General features: G+C 41.5%; 1 protein-coding gene across 2 annotated transcripts in view; it reads left to right on the top strand.

Moving 5' to 3' along the window:
• The window catches only part of retreg3 (reticulophagy regulator family member 3), a 34395-nt gene extending 22485 nt beyond the window's left edge, over nt 1–11910 (top strand). For both annotated transcript variants that reach the window (XM_060902073.1, XM_060902072.1), the window contains 5 exons: nt 637–721; nt 4671–4808; nt 4989–5068; nt 9102–9234; nt 9364–11910. In XM_060902073.1, coding sequence (XP_060758056.1) covers nt 637–721; nt 4671–4808; nt 4989–5068; nt 9102–9234; nt 9364–9866 — 939 coding nt within the window. In that variant the 3' untranslated portion in view covers nt 9867–11910. The remainder of the gene's footprint in view (nt 1–636; nt 722–4670; nt 4809–4988; nt 5069–9101; nt 9235–9363) is intronic.
• Nucleotides 11911–25553: the final 13643 nt, after the last annotated feature.

Genomic DNA, 25553 nt, shown 5'->3' with positions numbered 1-25553 from the left:
TTCAGAGGCGGACCAATTCACCTCAAATGGCTCGACTTCAATTTAATTTTTCTGGTATTGCGCAAGGTAAAAAAAAATTGCAGAGAATGCAGAATGTGACAGATATTTGACCAAAGTTTAATATAAAATAGGAGAATTACATTGATCTTGCTCCTGAATTTACCTGTGATATGCACTTTAAGTGAGTTTGCAAAAATAAATTGTGTTCAGCTTCAAAAGTCATGAAGGATTTCCGTGGTGGTTAATATCGGTGGTCTCAGATTGTTCAACACGACACACTTAAGAGCTTTTGCAACTCAAAGACACCAGACAAACACGTTCTGTGTCGGTTTTATTAGCGGATATAATCTGGCAGAGAATTTGATAAAGATTTTATCATCTCGTACAGTGTGACACGAATAAATATATAAAAATTGTAACACAGCTTGTACAGGAAGTAAACCAGAAATAATGAGCAACTCGGGGTGTGTGTATGTGTATATATATATATATATATATATATATATATATATATATATATATATATATATATATATATATAAATATAAATTATTTTTTTAAAGACATATTTCATCAATCAGGTTAATCAGTCGCATGTTGCTTAAGTGTTTATTCCATTCTTTACAATCTCTACAGTTCTGTGTGTTGGTGTGTGGGCTGTTCTCTTTCCTGGCCATGGTGGGGCGCTACATCCCTGGAGTAATCCTCGCTTATGTTGCTGGTGAGAAACTTTTTTTTTTTTTTTTTCTTCTCCAAGCCTCAGCACTAAAAATGAACACCTGAAATAAAACCAGCCATTTAGAAACACGGGCGTAACCATGGAAACGGAGCTAAACAATTACAAAGACCATGATGAGAGCAGAACTGCGTGCGCACAAACCAGCGACGTATACAGTTAATGTAAACGAGTTCAGTGCAAAAGTTTGCACACCCTCTTGACAAATGAAGAAATTGGATTGTTCAACAAAATATTTTTGGAAATTTCAGACATTTCTTCTGTCTCACATGGAAATAAATTGAAGATATAGTTACGGATGAGCTCAGCTGAAGTTATGACGTTTCTAAATGTCACACGCTGCCATCTTTTGGAGATCAATCAGTCAGGGGAGAACTTTTTTTTTTTTTTTTAATCCCCCACTGGCTGAAAGGCCCAAAGGGGGATTATGTCGTGGCGATGTCCGTCCATCCCAGCAAGGGTGCTCGCCTTCTGAAATGAACTCCTCTTGCAATTTGTGGAGAAATTTCACAAAACTTGACGAGGCATTGCTTTATGTCGGTAATACGCATATTAGGGTGCATCAGTTGCCCTCACTTTCATAAAATCTGATGCATGTTTGTTTGGGTGTTCCTTTTCACCAATAAAGACATCCTGTAAAATTTTTTTTGACCATATTCAAAAGTCTAATGGTGGCACCATGAGGTTCATTTTTTTTGCCAAAAAACACTTATTTTATGTTTTCGCGTAAGGTTTGAATCACAATGTTGGACTCCATTTATTGATTTCTTGTGAGCCAGAGATCATGTTAAGAACCTTTGCAAGGGATTGAGAAGCATTAATGTGATTTCATAATACATTTGTATTGTTTAAAAGTAGTTGAACAATGATTCAATGAACAGCTAAAACTCAAACTGTGCTTGATAATATATTTAGAATATGTACTAAAAATGTGTATCAAGATATTTGGTATACTCTATAAGGTGCCATAATGTTTCATGAAAAGTGATCGAAATTGTCATCAAAGTCATAAAATAACAGCTTTTTCCATAACTTTGAGCTCCTGGTGCATACCTGCAAACTCGTCGCCTTTCGCCTTTTTTTTGGGGGGGGGGGGGTGCGCGAGGCTACGTTGCCGAACATTTGGTTTCAATGTACTACTACTACTTTTCTCCTCACACCCACATTCAGACCATTTCCGCCGCCTTCATACTTCAAACGTCTCTCTGATTGGATGACATTCCAACGAGCCAATAGTCTTACAGAACGCTGGACAGTATCCGCCAATTGTAACTGAATAGAGGCGGGGTTTTCTTGAATACGGGTGTGTATAGGAGGATGGCAGAGATCATCCAAACGCAATGCAGAACGGGACACTGAGTCTTGAAAACAGCTCACGGAATCCTATTTTCTGATTTTTTCCGGAACTCTATATTACATCTGGAGACGGAAAAACATTTTTAGTATGCGGAGAAAGCTGTGTTACGATGAGTGCGATTTAAAGAGGCTTTAGGGTGGTTTTTTGGTACCTGTGATTTGGTGGTCTGTGAGTCGCGTTTTTATGACGCAAGATGCAAGGGGCGGGGCTGTTACGTTTGAACCAAACGCGCGACACGGAAGATGTTTCTGTGGGCTGAAACAAAACAGAAAAAAATGTCAAATCAGTTTGAATAAAGTCATTTTTTTTGTTGAACATAAGGATCTATAAACGCGTGTTTTGGGTAAGAGAAATCATTTTTATGTGAAACTATTGGTGGGATTGATTGTCAAAATTATAACGTAATGTGTGTTGATCTCGGTTGTATTCAGAGAACCAGTTGTGCGTGTGAGAGAGATTCTCTCACACACACTCTCTCTCTCTCTCACACACCATGAATTTGGCAGCACTGAAGGAAAGGAGGGCTGAATTTGGTGTCCAGCCATCTACCAGTGCTGCTGGTAATAGGGCAGAGGTGGTGAAGAAGGATAGCATGGCGCGAAAGAGGCACATGGCAGAGCAGCATAAACGTGCCCTTGAACGGCTTGTTCGGGCCAAAAGGTCTAAAAAATGATAAACTGGTCTGCTGAAGAAAGTTTCCAGTGTCACACTTCAAAAATTACTTTTTTAAATTCAAATTTTACTTTTTATACTTTTCCTTCCTTAATGGTAATGTAATGAGGTGTCAGATGCAAAACTGAAAATTGCAAAGCTAAAAATGAATAAATCTTGTCTTTGTGTTAAATGTTGTCTTTTCCCTTTATTTTCCTTGATCGCGCGCTGTTTAAGGGGGCCGGGGGGTTACCGGTAGTTTGTCACCTTTTTCAACCCTCATGAGTTTGCAGGTATGCTGGTGCCACCATTAAACTTTTGAATTTTGTCAAAATATTTCACCCAGTGTGTTTTCTTACCAAAAGGAACATAAAAACAAAAATGCATCATGATCGGAGGAACTTTTCATTTTTAGGGGGCAACTGATGCACCCTAACGCATATTGTAAATTTGTTCAATTCGATCACATTTTACCAGAGTTACAGCCCTTGGTTAACAAAATTTATAATTTGACAATTTCATGAGAATGTGTTTTCATTCTGAAATCAACTCCACTCACAATTGTTGGAGGAATTTCACAAAACCTGGCAAAAGGCATTGTTGTATGTCGTTAATACGCATATTGTTATTTTGTTCAATTGGGTCATATTTTACCTGATTTGTGGCCCTTGATTACCAACCTTGTACTTTTGAGAATTTCACGAAGGTGTGTTTTTCCTTCTGACATCAACTCCTCTCTCAATTTTTGGACGAATTTCTCGAAGCTTGGCAAAAGGCCTTGTTATATGACGGTAATACACATATCGCGGTTTAATTTCGTTTGTGAAAATTTTCCCAGAGTTTTGACCCTTGATTAAATAACTTGTACTTTTGACAATTTCATAAGGGTGAATGTTCTTCTGAAATCAACTCCTCTCACAATTTGTGGAGGAATTTCACCAAACTTGGCAAAAGGCTTTGTTATATGGCAGTTATACGCAGATCGAAATTTCATTTAATTTGGGCAAATTTTCCCAGTTATGCCCTTGATTATTAACAAACTTGTACCTTGGCAGTTTCATCAAGAAGTGCTTGCTTTCTGAAATCAACTTCCCTCGCAATTTTTATTATCCCCCGCTGGCCGAAAGGCTTGAAGGGGGATTATGTCGTGGCGATGTCCATTCCGGGAAGCGTACTCGCCTTCTGAAATCAACTCCTCTCACAATTTTTGGAGGAATTTCATGAAACTTGGCAGGATTCTTTGTTATATGTTGGTAATGCGCGTATTGCAGTTTTGTTCAATTCAGTCGCGTTTTACAAGAGTTATGGCCGAGTTGCCAGCGGGGGATATTGTGCTCTCAGAGCACTCTTGTTTTAAAATGCAACTTTTTTTTATTTATTTACTTATGTCTTGCAACATGAAGGTATGATTTCAGTTTCATCACCCAGATACTTTGGGGGCACAAACTTTTGCACTCTTATTGAAGCTCTGTATTGGATGCGACCTTTTCAGGGGGGTTTTTTTCCACTTTTTTTTTTTTTTTGGCTAAAAATGTTTTATATGGTCACGATTTTTATATTTGATGGGTTTCATCTGATTTGTTAAATTCTATATTTAGTGATTTTCTGATATATCTGTGGATGTAATGAATGGGAGAGATGCTTATGAAACCATGGCTGGGCGATTCGACGATATCTTGATAATGTGAAAACTGTGATGTTGGGGGGGGGTGTGTGTGTGTTATGTTTGTTTTTTAATTTTTAAATGCAACAACTGCTGTCCTTCTGGTAGTTGAAGACTATTGTTAACTTGTATATCATGATCCATTTATTATTGATCTTAGAAATGTCTTGAAATATCATGATATGGGAGATTTGTGACACATTGCTCACTCCTGGGAAAACGTATATTTTCTCTGGAGTATAAAGCGTTGGCTGTGTTTTCAGTGTGGGGCGTGCTGTTGTGTCCGCTGGCGATGTATCATCAGCTGTGGCCTCGCGTGTGTGAGAGGCTGGAGCCGGCCCTGCAGTGGCTGGACTTCAGTGTCAAAGGCTACATGATGTCCAAGCCCATAGACAACCAGTGTGAGTATTAAATTGTGTAATAAAACATGCTTTCCCTGCCAACCTCATGATCACAGCTTGGTCGCTGTCCGTCCGCTCTGGCGCTCATTCGCTCATTCCCTCCTTCCAGTATTAACCACTGACTTGGACACGTGTAACCTTTTTCACTCTGTGTGTGTGTGTGTGTGTGTGTGATTACAGTCCTTCGTCGACCAATCCGAAGCGGCGCCTCGGGTGATGCCAGCGACAGCGAGGAGGAGCTAGCTGCCTTCTGCCCTACAGTAAGTGCACTTCATGTGAAAAAGCTAAGGGTGCTTCTTGATTGTCCATTGTGGTCCTGATTATTCCAGTTTGAGTAAGAGAAGCAGGTGCAGTGGGATGTTCTGGAAAACACTTAAAAATATTCAGCTTTCTTACCATTCAGCTTGCAAAGAGATTTCCCAATTAATTCTGTAATCTCATTATTAAAGAGGGTCAGGACTTGCAAAAGACAAATAAGTAATAAACTAGGTACCCTTAATTTCCCTGAGGGAATCTTCCCAAAGGGATCAATAAAGTTTTATCTAATCTAATCTGTTAATTAGACATGGGGCTACTGCTTATAAATAAAAGTTTTCTGATCCCATATCCGTACAGTAAATATCGCGCATGTGTATATAAAAATTTTAGTGCTGTCAAGCGATTAAAATATTTAATCGCGATTAATGTCGCGACTGTCATAGTTAACTCGCGATTAATCGCAATGTAATCGCACATTTTTGTCACATGAAAAACCATTGTAATTCTCTTATCAGCATAAAGTGAATGGGCTTGCTTTGTACCAATGTTGGGTTTTTTTTTTAATTTTTTATTTTTTTTTTATTGCAGAGCATAACACGTCTTGTCACAGCCACTGACATCCATAACTTCCATATTAGATGAGAAAACCAAGGGATGGAAAATAAAGTGCATATCACTGTGAAAATAAAAAAAATTGTTTTATTTTACTCTTCATTAGTTTCTTTTGAAGAGAAGTATTTGCCATAAAAGAAGAAAAAACGGATAACAAAAAAACATTCATCATGCGTTCAAAAACGTTCACCATAGTGTGGCACTGTATTCTCTAATTCTCACTGCTTATAACTCTTATAACTCTTATGAGCTGGGAGACTGAAGAGCGAAGGAACAGTATTGAAAAGTATTTTTCCAGTCTCACCTGTGAAAAGTAATCCCATGTGATCTTGTTTGGATGGTAAACCTGTTGGTACAGTTAAACACAGCACATGAATGAGGCATCTTTATTCTCGGCTACTGTCTAAACGCTATACCAGAGACAGTTGAAGAATCTCCACTTTGCCCCATCCAATATGGCGGCGAGGATGTTTATATGTCTGTGCCTTTCTCCATCACTCACACGTACTCTTATTGAAGCAGCGTGCGACAAGCGTCAACAGGAACTACGGGTGACTCGCAGGGCCAAATTAGAATTTGCATTAACGGCACTATTTTTTTTTTTTTTTTAATCGCGATAAATTGAGATCGCGTTATCGCGTTAACTTTGACAGCACTAAAAAATTTACCAGCTGGGAGGTCTGTATTGTGAAATACCGTGACCTGAGGTCTTGAAAGTACTGAGCAAGGCCCTCTGGGCCGAGGTCAGTATTCAAGGCCGAGGTCACGGTATTTCACCATACGGACCGACCTTAAGCTGGTAAATAATATATATATATTTTTTCTTTACCAGATTCTAACAGAAAACGAGAGCGCCTGAAAGGGAAAACCGAGCCGAGCCTCCATTTTGAATCCTCATTCACAGCTGTGATGCAAATTGCTTCCTCCTCGGTATACAAGTGCACTTCCATGGCAGGAAAAAAACTACATTTTGCTGCCTATGTAGTCCCCTGTTTATACAAAATTGAGTCATTCAGGATTCAGGCGTGTTTTTGCTCGGCGTTAGCAACAGTTAGAGGTTTTTAGCTTTCTCCTGAAATGTTTTCTTTTATTTCTTCTTCCTCAGGGTAGTAAAACTCGCTTCCGCTGTGAAGACTGTCGTTATCGCTATCCATGCTGTAAAATTAATGCTATTCTCCTGAGAAATGCTGGCAAAAATTTAAGATTTTTGATAATCTTTTAAATAAATCATTTATTTAAAATATATATATATATATATATATATATATATATATATATATATATATATATATATATATATATATATATATATATTCATTCATTCATTCATTCATTCATTATCTCTAGCCGCTTTATCCTTCTACAGGGTCGCAGGCAAGCTGGAGCCTATCCCAGCTGACTACGGGCGAAAGGCGGGGTACACCCTGGACAAGTCGCCAGGTCATCACAGGGCTGACACATAGACACAGACAACCATTCACACTCACATTCACACCTACGGTCAATTTAGAGTCACCAGTTAACCTAACCTGCATGTCTTTGGACTGTGGGGGAAACCGGAGCACCCGGAGGAAACCCACGGGGAGAACATGCAAACTCCACACAGAAAGGCCCTCGCCGGCCCCGGGGCTCGAACCCAGGACCTTCTTGCTGTGAGGCGACAGCGCTAACCACTACACCACCGTGCCGCCATATATATATATATATATATATATATGTGTGTGTGTGTGTATATATATATATATATATATATATATATATATATATAATGTATGTATGTGTGTGTGTGTGTATATGTTGACAAAAAATGCTACTATGTTTGTTGTTGTGAACGAGCGAGTCGCCAGAGGTCTGTAACCGGGGTCTGTACCATAGGATACAGACCCACTCGCCAGCCAATCAGAGCGCAGGATTTGGACTGCGAAAAAAATAAATACATCTCATCAGTTATACTCACCTCATCTCTTGTGAACAGCATCAGGGCTTGGAGTATTTTGGTTGCTGATTTTGTTTAAAATACAGTGCTGTGAACGAGATCTATCAGGGATGAAAGTCTTCCGGATTTACCCGGAAATCCGGATATTTGACAAAACTCTTGAAAATCTCCGGTTTTCCAAATGGAGAAATTTTATTTTTCGGATTTTTCGCGTTTCTAGACGCGGTATAATACTTCGCATTGTCCTTGCATGGGCGCGGTCCTTAAATAGCCCAAACATAGTTCGTTGATTAAAGACAGGTGTTCTTTGTTAACGGCGCGCCTTCAGGTGCACGAGCTTAGGCGCGCAGGACTGACACCGTTCTGCGCAAGCGCAACACAATCGCACTAGAAAGCATGTTCAAGCTGCCGGTGTAGCTGCAGTCTTTTTAGTTGCGAATTACGAGTATTTCCTCTTGTGTTGTTAATTCGCCAGGTCAAAACAAGCGAAACTTTCCTCCTTCTTTCGACGTGAAGAGAGGTCAGCAATATAAAATTTTTTTTCCATCAAAGTTGCATTTTGTGGCTTCGAAGCCAAGTTTTGGTGCCGTTTCTAGAAAACGTGGAAGAAACAGCAATAATGGAGGAGCCGGTTTCTAAGCTGCCTAAAACTAGCAATGGTAATTTTATTTTTTGTTACATAATGCACTCAGGCTGCCAGTCAGTGTGTGTGAGACAGACACACACACACACACACACACACACACACACACACACACACACACACACACCCTGAAAAATCCTCGCTACGCCCCTGATTTACATGAGAAATTTGGTTTTCATTGGTGTTTAAATTTACAGACAATATGAACTAATGTAAACAATTGGCTTCAACTGGCATAAATCTGAATTGGAAATGTTTAGTTCACTTTAGCTTCTGCAAACGCACAACTCTACTGAAAGATTGATAAACGAGCCTCAACGTCCCCAACATTGAAACCTGAACGCTTTAGAAACTCTACCAGACCTTTACTTTTTAACAGCACTGGTTTGGGATTTTGCTGAGTTTACCTTCAACTGTCTTTTTTTTTTTTTTTTTTTTTTTTTTTCCCCCTTTCAAAGTAATGAACTGTGTAGCAGGAAAATCACCTCGTTTTCTAAATGCACTCCTGAAAATTACTCATTAACTAGGGGAATTAAACTTAATATTTGTGACATGTTAATCATTAATGTACATGAAAGAAAAAGGCTTAAAAGTTATAACTTGTTTTAGTGAAAATAAGTACTAAAATGCACTAGAATGCAAGTTTTGCGTGGTGTTATTAAAATATTTTCGGGGGACGTGGCCCCGTCGCCCCCAATATTACAGGGTTTTTTTTTTTTTTTTTCTTTGCTCCACTTTACTTTGCTTTCACTTTCATCTCTGTCTATGGTCGCGTGTTTAAAAATGGATTACAGCTAATATGGTCTGGATGTATATTTATTTTTTTCCCCCCCTCGTCCTGTAGTTTGATGAAACAGCGGTTGCTAAGGAATTAGCCATGACGGATTCCGAGCACTCGGATGCAGAAGTCTCGTACGCAGAAAATGGCACCTTTAACCTGTCCAGGGGACAGACTCCTCTCACCGAGGGCTCAGAAGGTGAGACCGTGTCTCTGTCTGTCTGGTCTTTATTTGAATCTGATTGGCCAAAAATGTGTCCATGCGCCTTTTATCCCTGATTTTGTTATTTCACTAAAACCTTCATGTTTTTTTTTTTTTTTCCTTTAGAACTCGACAGGCACAGTGACCCAGAGGAGTCCTTTGCGCAGGACCTCCCAGACTTCCCGTCTATAAACCCAGACGCCACGCTGATGGAGGACGACGATGATCCCAGCCTCGGGCTGCCCAGCTTAGCCTCAGTCAGCGTCTCTGGCACTCGCGCGTCCACCTCCTCCGCTCTGCTGGACCTGGACTCGGACCAGGACGACCTCGACACCGACCTCTCGCTCAACGTGACCTCTGACTTCACCGGTGATCTCGCAGGCATCCTGGCCAGCAACATGATCCAGGCGGCGCTCTCGGGGGCTGTACAGGCGCCGCGCGGATACAGGAAACAGTCAAGCTCAGAGCTGGACTTGGACCCGGATCAGGACCACGACGACTTTGAGCTGCTGGATCAGTCCGAGCTCAACCAGATGGATCCTTTAGGGGGCTCAGGGGTGAGAGGAAGCAGCCAGAACAGAACAGCGGGATCCAGCTTCCTGTCCAACCTGCTTGGGAAGCCACAGTGAGCCGTGTGTGTGTGTGTGTGTGTGGTCTGATACACAGCTACCTATATCAACGCCTTCTACCTGTCCATTCTCTAGAACATAGCCAAGAGCAGCGTGTGTACGTATAGGTGTGTGTATTGCACGGGTCATGAATGTTCTCTTAGGTTCCACTCGTCAGTGGCTCCACTCAAACACTGTGAAGTCGTTTTGTTTCCCTGATTTTTCTTTTGTAGGCACAGCAATAGTACGGGAGGAATATTACAGAAACCAGCATAGCAAACACCAAACCTTTTTACAGCATTCAACACGTAACGTAACAAACTGAGCCTTATTATAAACGGGCAAAACTTCTGTTCAAAAGCATCGTTTAATATGATATACACTCCTGATGGGGACCAATCCACACATTCCTATAGATGCTGTAGATCACACACAGTCCTTACCATAAACACAAACGCTGCTGACTGACGATCGAGGGAGGCTGAATGAGAACGTACCATAATCCTCGTTTTACCCTGCTTCCTGTTCGACGCTAATTTTGAGCTCGGAGGTCATCGAGTTCAACTTCGCCAGTATGTTATGCACACTTTGTATTCGTTCTGCTGAAGTGAATTGTTTCTAATTTGGAATGAAAAGCTGAAACTCGCCGCTGCTGAGTAGTTTAAACTTTTTTTTTTAATAAAGATTATAAACTAAAATGTAGCGGTACAGCATGTCAGATCTGAGAAGCAGTAGAGTCTGATCAATTGGCATTTAATGATTAATAAGAATTTATTCTTAAAGTTTATTATATAAAATCTCAATGCTGTTACAAATAGAAGAAGGATATTTAAATTGTTCCACGAAATCGACTCGGACATGAGCTGATGGTCTAAGCCGTGTACGACCGGATTGAGTGGAATAACTGTTTTATTCTATCAACATTCACTGGATTTTGAGAAACGGAGCTTTTTTTTTTTTTGCAAATTCGATAAATGGAAAAACTTGTCCGACAATCATTTTCACTTAGAATGTAAACAAACCAGTGAAATGACAGGAGCGATTTGTGAAAAATGCATCAATAATAATAATTCTTGAAAAATTAAAGATGTTCTTACAATCAAATACTTTTTTTATTCCGTTTTTGGTTTTGTTTTTGAGTAGAGTTTTTTTTTTTTTTATTTCATCCTCGGTTGGTTCAGTAACATGCTCCGCCGTTTTGTTTTTCTCTACTCGCGGTATACGAGGTCATAGCCGAGTAGTGAAGTAGCCAATCGGAGCATGCGATTGCTCATATCCAGTGAATATGGATAGAATATGTAGAATTATCACACGTTAAGAGCACTGCGGTGCCGGGCTCATAACGCAGCAAATTGAATAGTGATCTCAAATATTTAAAAATTCACAAAAGTAATTTAGGCATCTAACGCCTCGGTCACAACCGGCCGTACGTGCTCCTACGGCCGGTCTACGTGCAAAAACCGCAAGAAACGCACGGAGGGCACGCGTGTGACGTGCTGATTTTCGAGCCGCAGACCGGCCGCAGAGGTTCTTTGTCATGTTAAACAAACTCTACGGGTGCTTACCGTATTTTCTGGACTATAGAGCGCACCTGTATATAAGCCGCATCCGCTCTATTTTAAAAAAAAATTTAAAAAAAGATATACAAGCCGCACCGGGCTATAAGCCGCAGATATCCATGTTGAAAAATTAGATATTTACTGCATGTACAGAACGATTTTGTACTGTAAATGTACATGTATGTATCTGAACAGATTCTTTCCGAACAGTGCCTTTTAACACGGCAGCAGCTTTGCTGATTAAAACGGAACAGAGCCAAGAGAAAATAACCGGTATTTATTTACCTTCATTTCTCCTGTGTTTGAAACCACAAGTCACTTTAATCATCTTCGCTGGATTTGAAAATAATTACCAGTTAGTAATTTGTCGTGCGTGTTCTATCTGCTAAAGATCTGCTAATTCTTCTTTGCATTGATTTTTCGTCTATCTTATTTTTGATTCTACTTCCGGTTAGAGCGCCCCTAGCGGTGGAAGAAAAATCCACAGAATAGCCGCACCTTTGTATAAGCCGCATGGTTCAAAACCTAGGAAAAAAGTAGCGGCTTATAGTCCAGAAAATACGGTATTTTTTTTTTTTTTTTTTTCAGGTTGCAAGACAAACTTGGGGCCAACGCGCGTCTTTCTCCACGAACAAAAAAAACGCAGCGATTTGGGAAACGCCAAAAATCGCACGTCCGGTTGTGACCTAGGCTTAAGAGTTTTTCAATTTTAACAATTAAATTGTTAGTATATTTGTAGTGTGGGTTTTTAAAATAATAATTTGAGATGAGCTACATGCTCGTTATTATGAAATGTATTACATGACCTGTCGTGTCTAAAAAGCACGTTTTAAATATTAGGTCTTGCGAGTACATTCATTTTTATTCCTTCTAGAAGATTTACGTTCATGCTAAAGAATCCTCTCTCACTACTTTCCCGACTACAAAAGAGATATATATATATTTTTTGTGACCATGTAAAACATTGCTAAATGAAACGTGCACAGATTCAAAGTGACTCTCTTTATGATTTACATACAAACAGCAGTTGAGTCAGGTTACTGCTGCCCTACTTCTTCTCCTACTTCTTGCAGCGACTCGGTGCTCTAGATGCCGATACTTGGGCGGATTTGATACCACATTCGTTTATTCTGTTAACCGTATCCAAGACCACGTAACACGACGTGACGTAAGCCGAGTGTACAGCGTCGCACTAATAAACACAATACGAAATGACCGCGATATAGACTAACCAACTAACCATGACAAAATATCAAGAGGAGGAAGTCGAGCGTCTTCCTACAGCATAAATAACCTGATAACATCTTTACGGCTTTGAATTGAGCGCATGCGTAGCGTTCATATCTTCGCACTACTATGTAATGTTCTTTTATGGACACACCCACCAAAAAAAAAATGCGCAAGTTAATCAAAAGAATTTTAATTTTGAACCGGTTCGTGTCCGGTCACCAGGAAAACACTGGGAGTGAAATATCAGGAATTATTATCCATACAGGACACTTTTTTTTTTTTTTTTTTCTCTCAATGGAATAAAAACGCATGTAATATTGTTAGCATATCGCTTATCCTACATGTATTACATCACTCTACCCAATGGAGAATGAGCGTTGAATATGGGTTACGATATTGCATGGTTGTCAAGACAACATGACGTCACACGTCAGAGATGTAGAACTTGCGCGCGAGCGAGCGACTGGGACAATTTGGAAACAAACATGGCTGCCAGGTTTGCTTCATTAAATACGGCAGATTTAGAGAGAATTTTTAAAGAGAAAGACGCATTGAACACCCGAAAGGAATGTATATTATTATTAATAATAATAATGCCAATATTTAAACGTTACTCAGAGTCGCGATATATCATGTAAAAAAAAAATGCAAGTTTTTCAACACAAGAAGATAAACTTTTATATCTTCAAGCCAATTTTTTTTTTTTTTAATTATATCAACACATTCACAAACAAAAAGTACCCAAATTTATCAAAACAATTCATTGATTTCTTCACGAGTGACAAACACAAGTGGTGTATTTCCCACAGGCTTTCGTCTAAACCGGGGAACAGGGGCGCTGCGCCCTCTTACCGAAATGCCGCTTGAACCCCGAATCACACTCAGGCCATGCACTTATATGCTACTGCACAACATGCAATCTTTCTCAAAACGATCTTTTCTCCGTGAAAACATCCCAGCAACACCATGTGACAATATGTCTGATCATCAAATATGTTATAATTACTCCAAAAATATTCCAATCATAGGAGATACACCGCCAGACGGTGCAAAAACAATCCGAATTGGCGTTTTCCAGACTGAGACACCATGTTGTTTACTTGTCGTGGCTGCTCTCGCGAGATTTGACATGGGTTACATACAAGGTCGGCTGACTTGTAGAGCGAGATTTCCCGAGACTGAATGACCTTTCACCCACCGGCGCGGGAGTTTTTGACAGAAGTAGTTCGCGAGTTGTTTTTGTTGACACTTGGGCATTTAAAGACGTCATCCTGCGGCACGAAACGGAAGAAAGCCAAAGACTGTCCGGGGCAGAATAAGATTACTACTTTCTTTTTCAATGTTGACAAACAATTTGTTACAATTTCCCTCTCAGATAGCCTCAGAATGTCCCATTGGAGCCTCAATTTTTCAAAGCCTTCGCACGGCGGAGGGGAGGGGACGGACAACCGGCACCATCCCCCCCCCCCGGTTGCTTCACTCCCTTGCCGTGGTGAGCGCCCTCATATACTAAATTTTTCTAGAAAACCCTCATGTCCGTATAATATAAAGGTATGAACATGAGCGTGGAGTAAAATGTTCACAGGTGTGTCTCAGTGCTCGCAGAATCGAACTGCTCTCGGGTGTCGCTTGCTTGGGAGCGCACTTCGTTTCTTGCAAGTCAAGATTAAACATGTAACCTTGACAAAATCCAATCCCGGTATCTGAGAAGGACACGGCTGTAAGGGTGACGTCGCCGCCCCTCGTTTCAAATCCGTTTACGTATTTCACCTACGGTCTTAATTAAAATCTCGCCTCATGCTGAAGTGACTCTGAACTCTGAGATGAGTTTTGACTGAATTGTACAACACGGTGTGTGTTGGGAGGAAGAGGAGCTGGCGTGATGTGGTGCAGTGATGCTTCGTTTGTTTGCTGTGGGTTTTTTTCCTCCCTTTTGAGAATCTGCTTCTGTAGCTCGTCATTTCAATTCCCGTTTCATCCTTCTATTGTAGATCTACAGTATCGTGGATTCCTGTTTTGATTTTGCTGTACGGGTGAAATTTGCTGATCCACTTCACCATAGGGGTGTGTGTGTGTGTGTGTGTGGGAGAGAGAATATAGAGACCTGGACAGCTCATTATGTTGTTCTATAGACACGTTCACAAAAAATGAAAATGTATTTACTAGTTTTTCCTGTAACATCTTCCACTTTGAGTGTTTTTGAGAGCTGACAAACTGCAGTCAGAGAGATGGATTAGACTCTGCTTATTGGGCAACGTTCGCTTGTGCTTTTAATTAAAGAACAACATGCCAGTGATAGTTATCCAGTTATAGTTACGTTTAAAGTGCACGGAAACGCTTGTGTACGGAAGCCGCGAGAGGCCCTTCATATAATCCTTTTTTTTTTTTTTTTTAAATTCACCTTGTTATCCCGAGATAACGACATAATTAATTCAGGATCTCGAGAAAACAACACAACTAATTCGAGATCTCGAGAAAACAAAACAATTATTTCATGATCTCAGCTGGATCACTGTATCTCCGTCGGTAGAGACGAAGCCGGGCCAGTCTTCTGCGGAGGTGCCGCGGACTAATTTAGAAATTATCCCTTATTAAAAGACTTGCCGTATTTTCTGGACTATAAGCCGCTACTTTTTTCCTAGGTTTTGAACCATGCGGCTTATACAAAGGTGCGGCTATTCTGTGGATTTTTCTTCCACCGCTAGGGGCGCTCTAACCAGAAGTAGAATCAAAAATAAGATAGACGAAAAATCAATGCAAAGAAGAATTAGCAGATCTTTAGCAGATAGAACACGCACGACAAATTACTAACTGGTAATTATTTTCAAATCCAGCGAAGATGATTAAAGTGACTTGTGGTTTCAAACACAGGAGAAATGAAGGTAAATAAATACCGGTTATTTTCTCTTGGTTCTGTTCCGTTTTAATCAGCAAAGTTGCTGCCGTGTTAAAAGGCACTGTTCGGAAAGAATCTGTTCAGGTACATACATGTACATTTACAGTACAAAATCGTTCTGTACATGCAGTAAATATCAACATGGATATCTGCGGCTTATAGCCCGGTGCGGCTTGTATATCTTTTTTTTTTTTTTTTTTTTTTTTTTTTAAAATAGAGTGGATGCGGCTTATATACAGGTGCACTCTATAGTCCAGAAAATACGGTAATGCAATCTCTCCTGTGTCAACCCCTGATCAAAATATTGCCTTATTAGGTGATCGATTATTCCAGACATTCTAATGACCAAAGTTGCGTCTATACAGAATGAGAAATAGCCCCAAAGTCAGCATATCACAAGTCTCTTGGCACCCCTGAATGAACCATTTCTCAGCTGTTTACTCGAGATCATGAAATAATTTTGTTTTCTCGAGATCTCGAGTTAGTTGTGTTGTTTTCTCGAGATCCTGAATTAATTATGTCGTTATCTCGGGATAACAAGGTGAATAAAAAAAAAAGGATTTATATGAAGGGCTTCTCTCAGTCTCCTCAGTGGAAGACATGACGGTGGGATTGAGGAGATCCTCAAAGTATTCCTTCCACCGCCCGACAGTGTCCCCAGTCGAGGTCAACAGCTCCCCACCCGCACTGTAAACAGTGTTGGCAGAGTACTGCTTCCCCCTCCTGAGGCGCCGGACGGTTTGCCAGAATTTCTTCGAGGCCGACCGATAGTCCTTCTCCATGGCCTCCCCGAACTCCTCCCAGTTCCGAGTTTTTGCCTCCGCAACTGCCCGAGCTGCAGCACACCTGGCCTGCCGATACCCGTCGGCTGCCTCAGGAGTCCTGGAGGTCAACATGGAACCTATGAACCTATGGTCATGAGCTTTGGGTAATGACAGAAAGAACAAGATCGCGGATACAAGCGGCTGAAATGAGTTTTTCCTTCGCAGGGTGGCTGGGCGCTCCCTTAGAGATAGGGTGAGAAGCACAGTCACTCGGGAGGAGCTCGGAGTAGAGCCGCTGCTCCTCCACATCGAGAGGAACCAGCTGAGGTGGCTCAGGCATCTTTTTCGGATGCCTCCTGGACGCCTCCCTGGGGAGGTGTTCCAGGCATGTCCCCCCGGGAGGAGGCCCCGGGGAAGACCCAGGACACGCTGGAGGGACTATGTCTCTCGGCTGGCCTGGGAACGCCTCGGTGTTCTTCCCGAGGAGCTGGCCGAGGTGTCTGGGGAAAGGGAAGTTTGGGCTTCCATGCTTAGACTGCTGCCTCCGCGACCCGGTCCTGGATAAGCGGAAGAAGACGAGACGAGACGAGGCTTCTCTCGGCTTCCGTACTTGTCCTCTCTGAGCTGCTCACTTTTTTTTTTTTTTCCATTTCTTTCATTGCTTCGGCAGCGCATTCATACAGAGCTCAGATATCAATGCACTGCCGAAGCGCGCAGAAGGTGTTAGTACGCCTGTCATTATAGTGCGGACTTTCCATAGCATAGAAAATCGCTACGTTTCAATTTGTGTAACTGAACTTGTTTCATATCACTGGTCATATAAACCTATGTAAACAGGAAAAACGCGGAAGAGTTTGGTCGCATCTAACTACAGCCCCAAAAAATACCATTGGCCATGCTGAGCCTAGCTACATTGCTAACAGGAGTGACAGCGCGTCTGACTGACTGGGAGGTCGTGCAAAGCTCGGAGAGGTACGGAGCAGCTCGTCTCAATTCAGATAAGAGCATATTTCATTATGGAAGTACGGTGGACTGTTCCTTTAAGTAATAAGGCATTACTTTTTTTTTTTTTTTTTAAATATTTGATTCAGAAAAGAAATGCCGTACACGCAGACATTTGAAACAAAGTTCTGAAAATTAAAAATCTCTTCCCGTCAACCGAAACCAATATAAATATTCAATCCCCAAAGTGCAAGGTTGTCTTTCAGATGAAAGAAAAGAGCACGAAATCCACGTCATGACGAAGAAATTTGACGTTCGATATTCCGTCACGCATCTTAAGATAAGCGAGAGCTTGATCTTCCTCAGGGCCGTGCTGTTTTGATTTGACTTTTACTTTTCGTTCATGAAATTGAGAACGTTTTCATCTCCTCGCCTGTCCAAACGGTCTGTCGTGCTTCTGGCAGCTTGGCTGATGTTTAGATCAAGATGTAGCAATGAAACATGTGACCTTCATCCCTACCGTTAACATTTATAAACGAGAGAATTAAATAGTGTCTCGAACTTTATTTTTTTTTTAAGTCATTCGTCGACAGAGCGACTTTTCCACCTCAGTAAAGCTAAAACCTTTTTTTTTTTTTTTTTTTTTTTTTTTTTTAAAATGCCCGTAATATTTCCGTGGGCAAAGCCTGTGGGATCCACTTTAACTCGCTTATCATCCAGTATGCGGTCCTTTGCTTCCAGTCTAATATGTACAGTGGTATGCAAAAGTTTGGGCACCCCTGGTCAAAATTGCTGCTACTGTGAACAGTTAAGCAAAATGAAATGATCTCCAAAAGGCATAAAGTTAAAGATGACTCATTCCCTTTATATTTTAAGCAAAAACAAATGTTTTATTTTCATCTTTTCCATTTTCAAAACGACAAAAAAGGAAAAGGGCCTGAAGCAAAGGTTTGGGCACCCTGCATGGTTAGTACCTAGTAACACCCGCTTTGGCAAGTATCACAGCTTGTAAACACTTTTTGTAGCCGGCTAATAATCTTTCAGTTCTTACCTGGGGGATTTTCACACATTCGTCCTTGCAAAAGGCTTCCAGTTCTACAAGTTTCTTGGGCTGTCTTGCACGCACTGCTCTTTTGAGATCTATCCACAGATTTTCAATGATGTTTAGGTCAGGGGACTGTGAAGGCCCGGGCAAAACCTTCAGCTTGGGCCTCTTGAGGTATTCCATTGGAGATTTTGAGGTGTGTTTTGGATCATCGTCTTATTGTAGGACCCATCCTCTTTTTAACTTCAACGTTTTTACAGATGGTGTGATGTTTGCTTCCAGAGTTTGCTGGTATTTATTCGAATCCGTGCTTCCCTCGACCAATGAAATGTGCCCTGTGCCACTGGCTGCAACACAACCCCAAAGCATGATCGATCCACACCCATGCTTCAGAGTTGGAGAGGTGTTCTTTTCCTGGAATTTGGCACCCTTTTTTCTCCAAACATACCTTTGCACACTGTGGCCAAAAAGTTCTATTTTGATTTCATCAGTCCACAGGACTTGTTTCCAAAATGCATCAGGCTTATTTAGATGTTCATTTGCAAACTTCAGACGCTGAATTTTGTGGCTAGGACGCAGGAACGGTTTTCTTCTGATGACTCTTCCATGAAGGTCATATTTGTTCAGGTGTCACTGCATAGTAGAACAGTGCACCACCACTCCAGGGTCTGCTAAATCTTTCTGAAGGTCTTTTGCAGTCAAACAGGGGTTTTATTTGCCTTTCTAGCAATCCAATGAGCAGCTCTTTCAGAAAGTTTTCTTCATCTTCCAGACCTCACCTTGATCTCCACTGTTTCTGTTAACTGCCATTTCTTAATAACATTACAATCTGAGGAAACGGATACCTGAAAACACTTTGCTACGTTCTTGTAGCCTTCTCCTGCTTTGTAAGCATCAATTATTTTATTATTCAGAATGCGAGGGAGTTGCTTAGAGGAGCCCATGGCTGTTGATTTTAGGGACAAGTTTGAGGAGTCAGAGAATTTATACAGCTTTGAAATCTGCATCATCTGACCTTTCCTAACGAAGAATTTGAACAAGCCGCAGCTCAATAAGCTAATTAAGGTCTGGAACCTTGGTAAAAGTCACCTGAGAACTCAAATGTATTGGGGTGCCAGAACTTTCGCATGGTATAACTTTTTTCACTCTCCAATTGTACAAAAAAAAAAATACACAAATCTTGCAGAAAACGCTGAAAAGAAATGTCGTCTTTACGTTTATGCCTTTTGGTGATCAGTTCATCTTCTGCTCACTTAACTATTCACAGTAACGGACATTTTCAGCAAGGGTGCCCAAACTTTTGCATGCCACTGTATATCTGTGGTGGGTTTTTTTTTTTTTTTAACACAACTGTGTAATGTACAGTGGAGGATTTCTCATCTGTTTTGCAGCTGAATGTAAAGAAACTGATGTTGAGGAAGAGGAAGCAGGTCACAGCTTGGCTATCCTTTTTCTTCATCTTAATATAGTACGTGTATCTGAGGCGTGCGCTGATAATCGTTATATAATATAATTATGGTGGTGTTTACATTAGACCGTATCAGTGGATCATCAGATTAACATTTTTAAAACGATTCGCGTGCACACAGCAACGCCAATACACGGATACGCTAATCACATGACTAATTAGATGGCACGTCACATGATCCCAGGGCATATCGGGCATGCGCAAGTCACTCACCACTTGCAAGTGGAAGGATGGCAAGCGAACACCACCTCCAGGAGATAAACACACCTGGCTGTGATGTTCATGTTCTCACTGAGTTTAAGCGCCTGAAGGAGGTTGAAACGTGTAAATAAACGTCAGTGCGGCTCAGCGCTTCCTCCTGCGCTCCAAATCACTCCGCCCTGAACAGCGAGTGCCCTCTGGAGGGTGCGCACTCCGGCCCTGCGCAGCTCAGACTGCGCGAGTGAAGCGCACGAGCAGTGATTCGGGACTGAGCCGCTGTGTGTGTGTGATCCCAACGCCAGCGAATCAGGAAGGTGGATGTCACAGTGACGTTGTCCAATGACAATGTCAGCTAGAGCTCAGCACTGCGTTTCCTCGTTCCTCAATGTTTACACAGCACCGGATCAGACACGATCTGGGTTGAATACGTGGGCCCTGGCGGCAGGGCTCGAAATTAACTTTTTTTTTTCTTTGTGTCCCCCAGTGGTCCCGAATTCTGTGTTGTATTGTCCCGAATGGAAGCAATAGTGTCCCCATTTTTTTCCTCTCTGAAATAACCAGTGGTTAATATTATCATATGAAGTTACTATTATATTTGTAACTATGCGATTTTGAACCCTTTATATCATTTTTACAATAAGTCACAAAACACAAGTGACACATGTCCAATACATCATCTACTTCAAAATTACAGTTATTGCATTTTCAGTTTATTAAACTTTGGCGATCTCACTGTATGAATAGATACCCGTTTATTTAAAGGGGCCAACTAGCTCATTCAGAAAATGTTTCAACTCACTACATCTGCAGTACACTTTAGTTGAAAATAAGACCCCTTTTATGTTCATTTCATCTACTTATACCTTGAATATCTGTTGGCATATATAAGGCCAACTTATAATTTTCACCATTACCGTTATCCATTTTTATGTAATATACCTGCTGCCCCATTCAGAGATGTTTTGAAAGCCATCAGCCATACCATCAATGGATGAAATGCCCTTGAGCAAGGCACCGACCCCAACGTTGCTACAGGGACTGTAACACTGTAAAAAACCGTAAAGTCACTTTGGATAAAAGTGTCATATCATACAAGTGCAAACAAAGCAATGTAATGCAAGTTTTTTTTATTGTAACCTTTAGTCATAGAAATCATTTACATTATTTACAGTGACTTTTCTGATTTTGCAGTCACAGCGCAGCCACGGTTATAATGGCAGTCTATGGGGCTGAGCACCCGTCCTCTCCTCACTTTCAGGCTTCTCATGCAAAAACTCATTTTTAACTCGCTCTAGTGACCTCAGTTTTTACACTACAGACAAAAAAAATTACATCGTGTTCAGGAGAGCCTTGTGGCACTCAATGTGAAAGAATTTTGTGACTATCTCCTTCCGTTTTCATGTAAATCCCCGTTGTTTGGAGGGAGCGCTCTGAGCAATTACTGCCCTTTCTGTGTCTCTCAGCGCAGCGTGCGGGTGGGGGAGGGGCTGCTTGCTCTCACACACACACACACACACACACACACACACACACACAGCGCGCTGCTCCCTCTCAGAGACACACAGGCTTGTCGCCCAACGCAAATCATTCATTCACAGAGTGCAGCTCAGGCCCTGCAATTGTGACTGCTACGTGCACTGCATCACTCTCACAATTTCCCCCATGTAGAACTTTTTTTCTTGATCTATTTTTTTCCATTGTCCCGGGATTGTCCCAGATATGATAATTTTGTGTCCCGATGACATTTTTTATGGTCCCCGGGACACTGTTAGTTTCGAGCGCTGCCCGGCGGATTCCCGTTTCCCGGCGTTTTGACGTGAACGGACAGTGCATCCGCGACGAAAACGAGACGGATACGGTCTAATGTAAACACCACCTAAGTTATTCCAGAAAATCGAGTCGTACGTGAGCTGATAGCCGATGAGGCGCGTAGCACCAAGTTGGCTATAAGCCATGTACGACGAGATTGAGTGGAATAACTGTTTTATTCTATCCACATTCACTGGATTTTGAGAAACGGAGCATTTTTGTTATTTTTTGCAAATTCAATCAATAACTTTTTTTATACAAAACATCCAAAATGATTTCCGTTTAGAATGTTAACAAACCGGCGAAATGACGAGCAATTTATGGAAAATGATGATGATGATTCTTGAAGGAAAAAAAAAAACCCAACAACTTTTATTCCATATTGTATTTTTTGGCGTTTTGTTTTCGAGTCGAGTTTTTATTTCGTCCTCAGTTGGTTCAGCAACATGCGCCGCCATTTTGTTTTTCTCTACTCATGGTATATGAGCGGATGTCCTAGTAGTAGAGTAGCCAATCAGAGCACGCGATCGCTCATATCCAGTGAACATGGATAGAATAAATCACAATATTTCAGGCACATGATTGAATATTATTTAAACATTTTGGTTATAATAAATATAACATGGCATCTCTCTGACAACAGAATAATGTTTGAGCCGTACAGTTGGTTATGCCGTTTTTAAAGTGAATGAGTTATTAAATGATTCATCACGTGTTTAACTCTAATATTGGTGCATATCTGGTGCAGAGGTTTTTTTATTTTTTTTTTTTATGAATGAGTTGGCATCAAAACAAACAAAAACCCATATGAGGTGTGCCGAATGTCATTTTGCGTGAGAACACTTAATCCCGTATAAACGCTGACTGTTTTTTCACGCTGTCTTTTCATGAGGAGAAACAGAATTGCTGGTCATGTTGTTCATCAATTTATTCACCTAATATGAGCCAGAAAGAAATCACTTTACATTGAAATACAAATGAAATAATAACATAAGGTTTGAATTTGGGCCAGGGGAGGGGTGTTGTTATATTTGTCAATGTTGTGCTGTTAAAGTCAATGGGGTTTAAAAAAAAAAAAAAGTCAAATGGGACAGGAGCAAGATATCAGAATTCAGGCTGCCTATATCCACCTCATAACATAGACGACTCCGTAAAGATGTTTTTCTAGAAAAGAAACAGTAATTTAATAGAATGTGTAGTTTATATACATATATCTAAAAAGAAAGATGTTCTGCAGTAGGAGTGTTTGTGTTCATCTGAAGATCTTCTGTTACTCTGTAGATTTTTGATATGTTTTGATGTGCTGGTGAATAAATTCTGAAATTAAATAAAAGTCTTCTTTTTGTCTTTGAATTTATTGTGCTTTTAGTAATCATTTCGGGAATATTTTAATTATTTTTAAAAGTTGTAGATTAGGGTGCATCAGTTGCCCCCCTAAAAATGAAAAGTTCCTCCGATCATGATGCATTTTTGTTATGTTCCTTTTGGTAAGAAAACACACTGGGTGAAATATTTTGACAAAATTCAAAAGTGTAATGGTGGCACCAGGAGCTCAAAGTTCTGGAAAAAGCTGCTATTTTATGACACAATTTCGATCACTTTTCATGAAACATTATGGCACCTTATAGAGTATTGAGGTTTTTCACCTGCCGTCACAGGGTCACGTGACGCCCCGGTGTCTGCCATTTTGAAGGTCAAGCTAGCGAATGTCAACAACATCATAGCTGGTATGTTACTGTAGCAATGTTTACATTTAGTCATTTGGATGACTGTTAAAACCTTTCAGTCTCAAGTTTTTCCTTTACTGTATTTACTAGTTTACTGTAATTATGATCCGGCAGCTATTTACACCCGATCCAGTGTAAATAGCTGCCGGAGCGCGCTCCGGCTTGCTCCCCCTCAAATTAAGCAGCACGCTCCGGCTTGCTCCCCCTCAAATTAAGCAGCACGCTCCGGAGTGCTCCGGCCGAGGTTCCGGAGCGCGCTCCGGCTTGCTCCCCCTCAAATTAAGCAGCACGCTCCGGCTTGCTCCCAGAGTGCTCCGGCTGAGGTTCCGGAGTGCGCTCCGGCTTGCTCCCCCTCAAATTAAGCAGCACGCTCCGGCTTGCTCCCAGAGTGCTCTGGCTGAGGTTCCGGAGTGCGCTCCGGCTTGCTCCCCCTCAAATTAAGCAGCACGCTCCGGCTTGCTCCCGGAGTGCTCCGGCCGAGGTTCCGGAGCGCGCTCCAGCTTGCTCCCCCTCAAATTAAGCAGCGCGATCCGGCCGAGGTTCCGGAGCGCGCGCCGGCTTGCTCCCCCTCAAATTAAGCCGCGCGCTCCGGCTTGCTCCCGGGAGCAAGCCGGAGCGCGCGGCTTAATTTGAGGGGGAGCAAGCCGGAGCGCGCTCCGGCAGCTATTTACACTGGATCCGGTGTAAATAGCTGCCGGATCATAATTACAGTAAACTAGTAAATCCAGTAAAGGAAAAACTTAAGACTGAAAGGTTTTAACAGTCATCCAAATGACTGAATGTAAACATTGCTACAGTAACATACTAGCTATGATGTTGACATTAGCTAGTGCTAACAGCTAGCTGCTAGTACACTGCTACAACACAGACACCGACCCTAATAATACAGTTCTTGGTCATTGCCTGGTAACAGCAAATTTATAACGGGCCATGTCTCAACAGACTAAGAAGTTATTTCAATGACATTTTAATAACATTTTGTTTATCCTAAGGACCGAAAGTAAATGAAAATGTGAACAAACCTTAGCTGTAATAAGATGGCAACCACCGGCTCCAGGGACGACCCGCTGATGTAGGCATGTTACCCAGCCTGACACAAAATATTTGTAGGCATCCAAACTCTTGTACGCTTTCAGATCAACACCTGTGTATGGCGATGGGTTTTTAACGACATAGGTATACAGATCATGTGGGCCGAAGTCAGGTAAAGACGAGGGCTTCGTGTACTTCCGTACGTCAGTGAGCAATCCTGGTGGAAGCAGGTAAACGTCGTTCTCTAAGCCTGCTAACCTCAATTTTTGCAAATACCTCTCCCTCTGCTCGCCCTGTAAATGCTCTACATCGCTGGATAGTGAAGGTGTTTTTTCTGCATCTCGCTCCTTTTTCTTTTATGTTTTTCGTTTGTCGCCTTCCTCGCATTCAAACTGATTCGAGCCGTGACGTCCAAAATGGCAGCATCGCATGACTTGGTCACGTGGGTGAAAAACCTCAATACCAAATATCTTAGGATGTTTTCACACTTGGTCCCTTTCAGACATCTAACCGAACTCAGATCGATGACTCAGCATTTTTTGCGCATATGTGAACACTCCAACCGTACCCAGACCCCTTTAAAGCGAACCGAACTGAGACCACCTCAGGAGGTGGTCTCAGTACGGTTCGCTAAAAATCAACGGTAAGGTTCGCCTAATCTGCGCATTGTGAACAAAAAGCGCACCGGGTTCACTTCGCCTTTTTCACTGTAGTTTAACCTTCTTCGTTTGCCGTAGTTGGTCACGTGACTGTAGCAGGGAAACTCAACTTCCTTTTGGAACTTACCACAGCCGCTGGAATACATTTAATTTCCTTAATCCGCACTATTTTGATCAAAGAATACAGCAGGGCAAGCATGGCAGCAGACATTTTGATTCAAGAGAAAATTACCCAGAATTCCGTGCACTGGGGGTCTGAGGGCTCTAGAGGACCTGGTGTGAACAGAAAGAGGACTGAGGCCCCATTAAAGCTTAACTGGACCAGAAAGAGAACCCAGTCCTCTTTGTAATAAATTCACAGTGTGAACACAAAAAG

Source organism: Neoarius graeffei, chromosome 20, assembly GCF_027579695.1.
Source record: "Neoarius graeffei isolate fNeoGra1 chromosome 20, fNeoGra1.pri, whole genome shotgun sequence".
Taxonomy (NCBI): domain Eukaryota; kingdom Metazoa; phylum Chordata; class Actinopteri; order Siluriformes; family Ariidae; genus Neoarius; species Neoarius graeffei.
The sequence above is the reverse complement of the archived record's forward strand: the minus strand, read 5'-3'. Positions and strand labels throughout refer to the sequence as shown.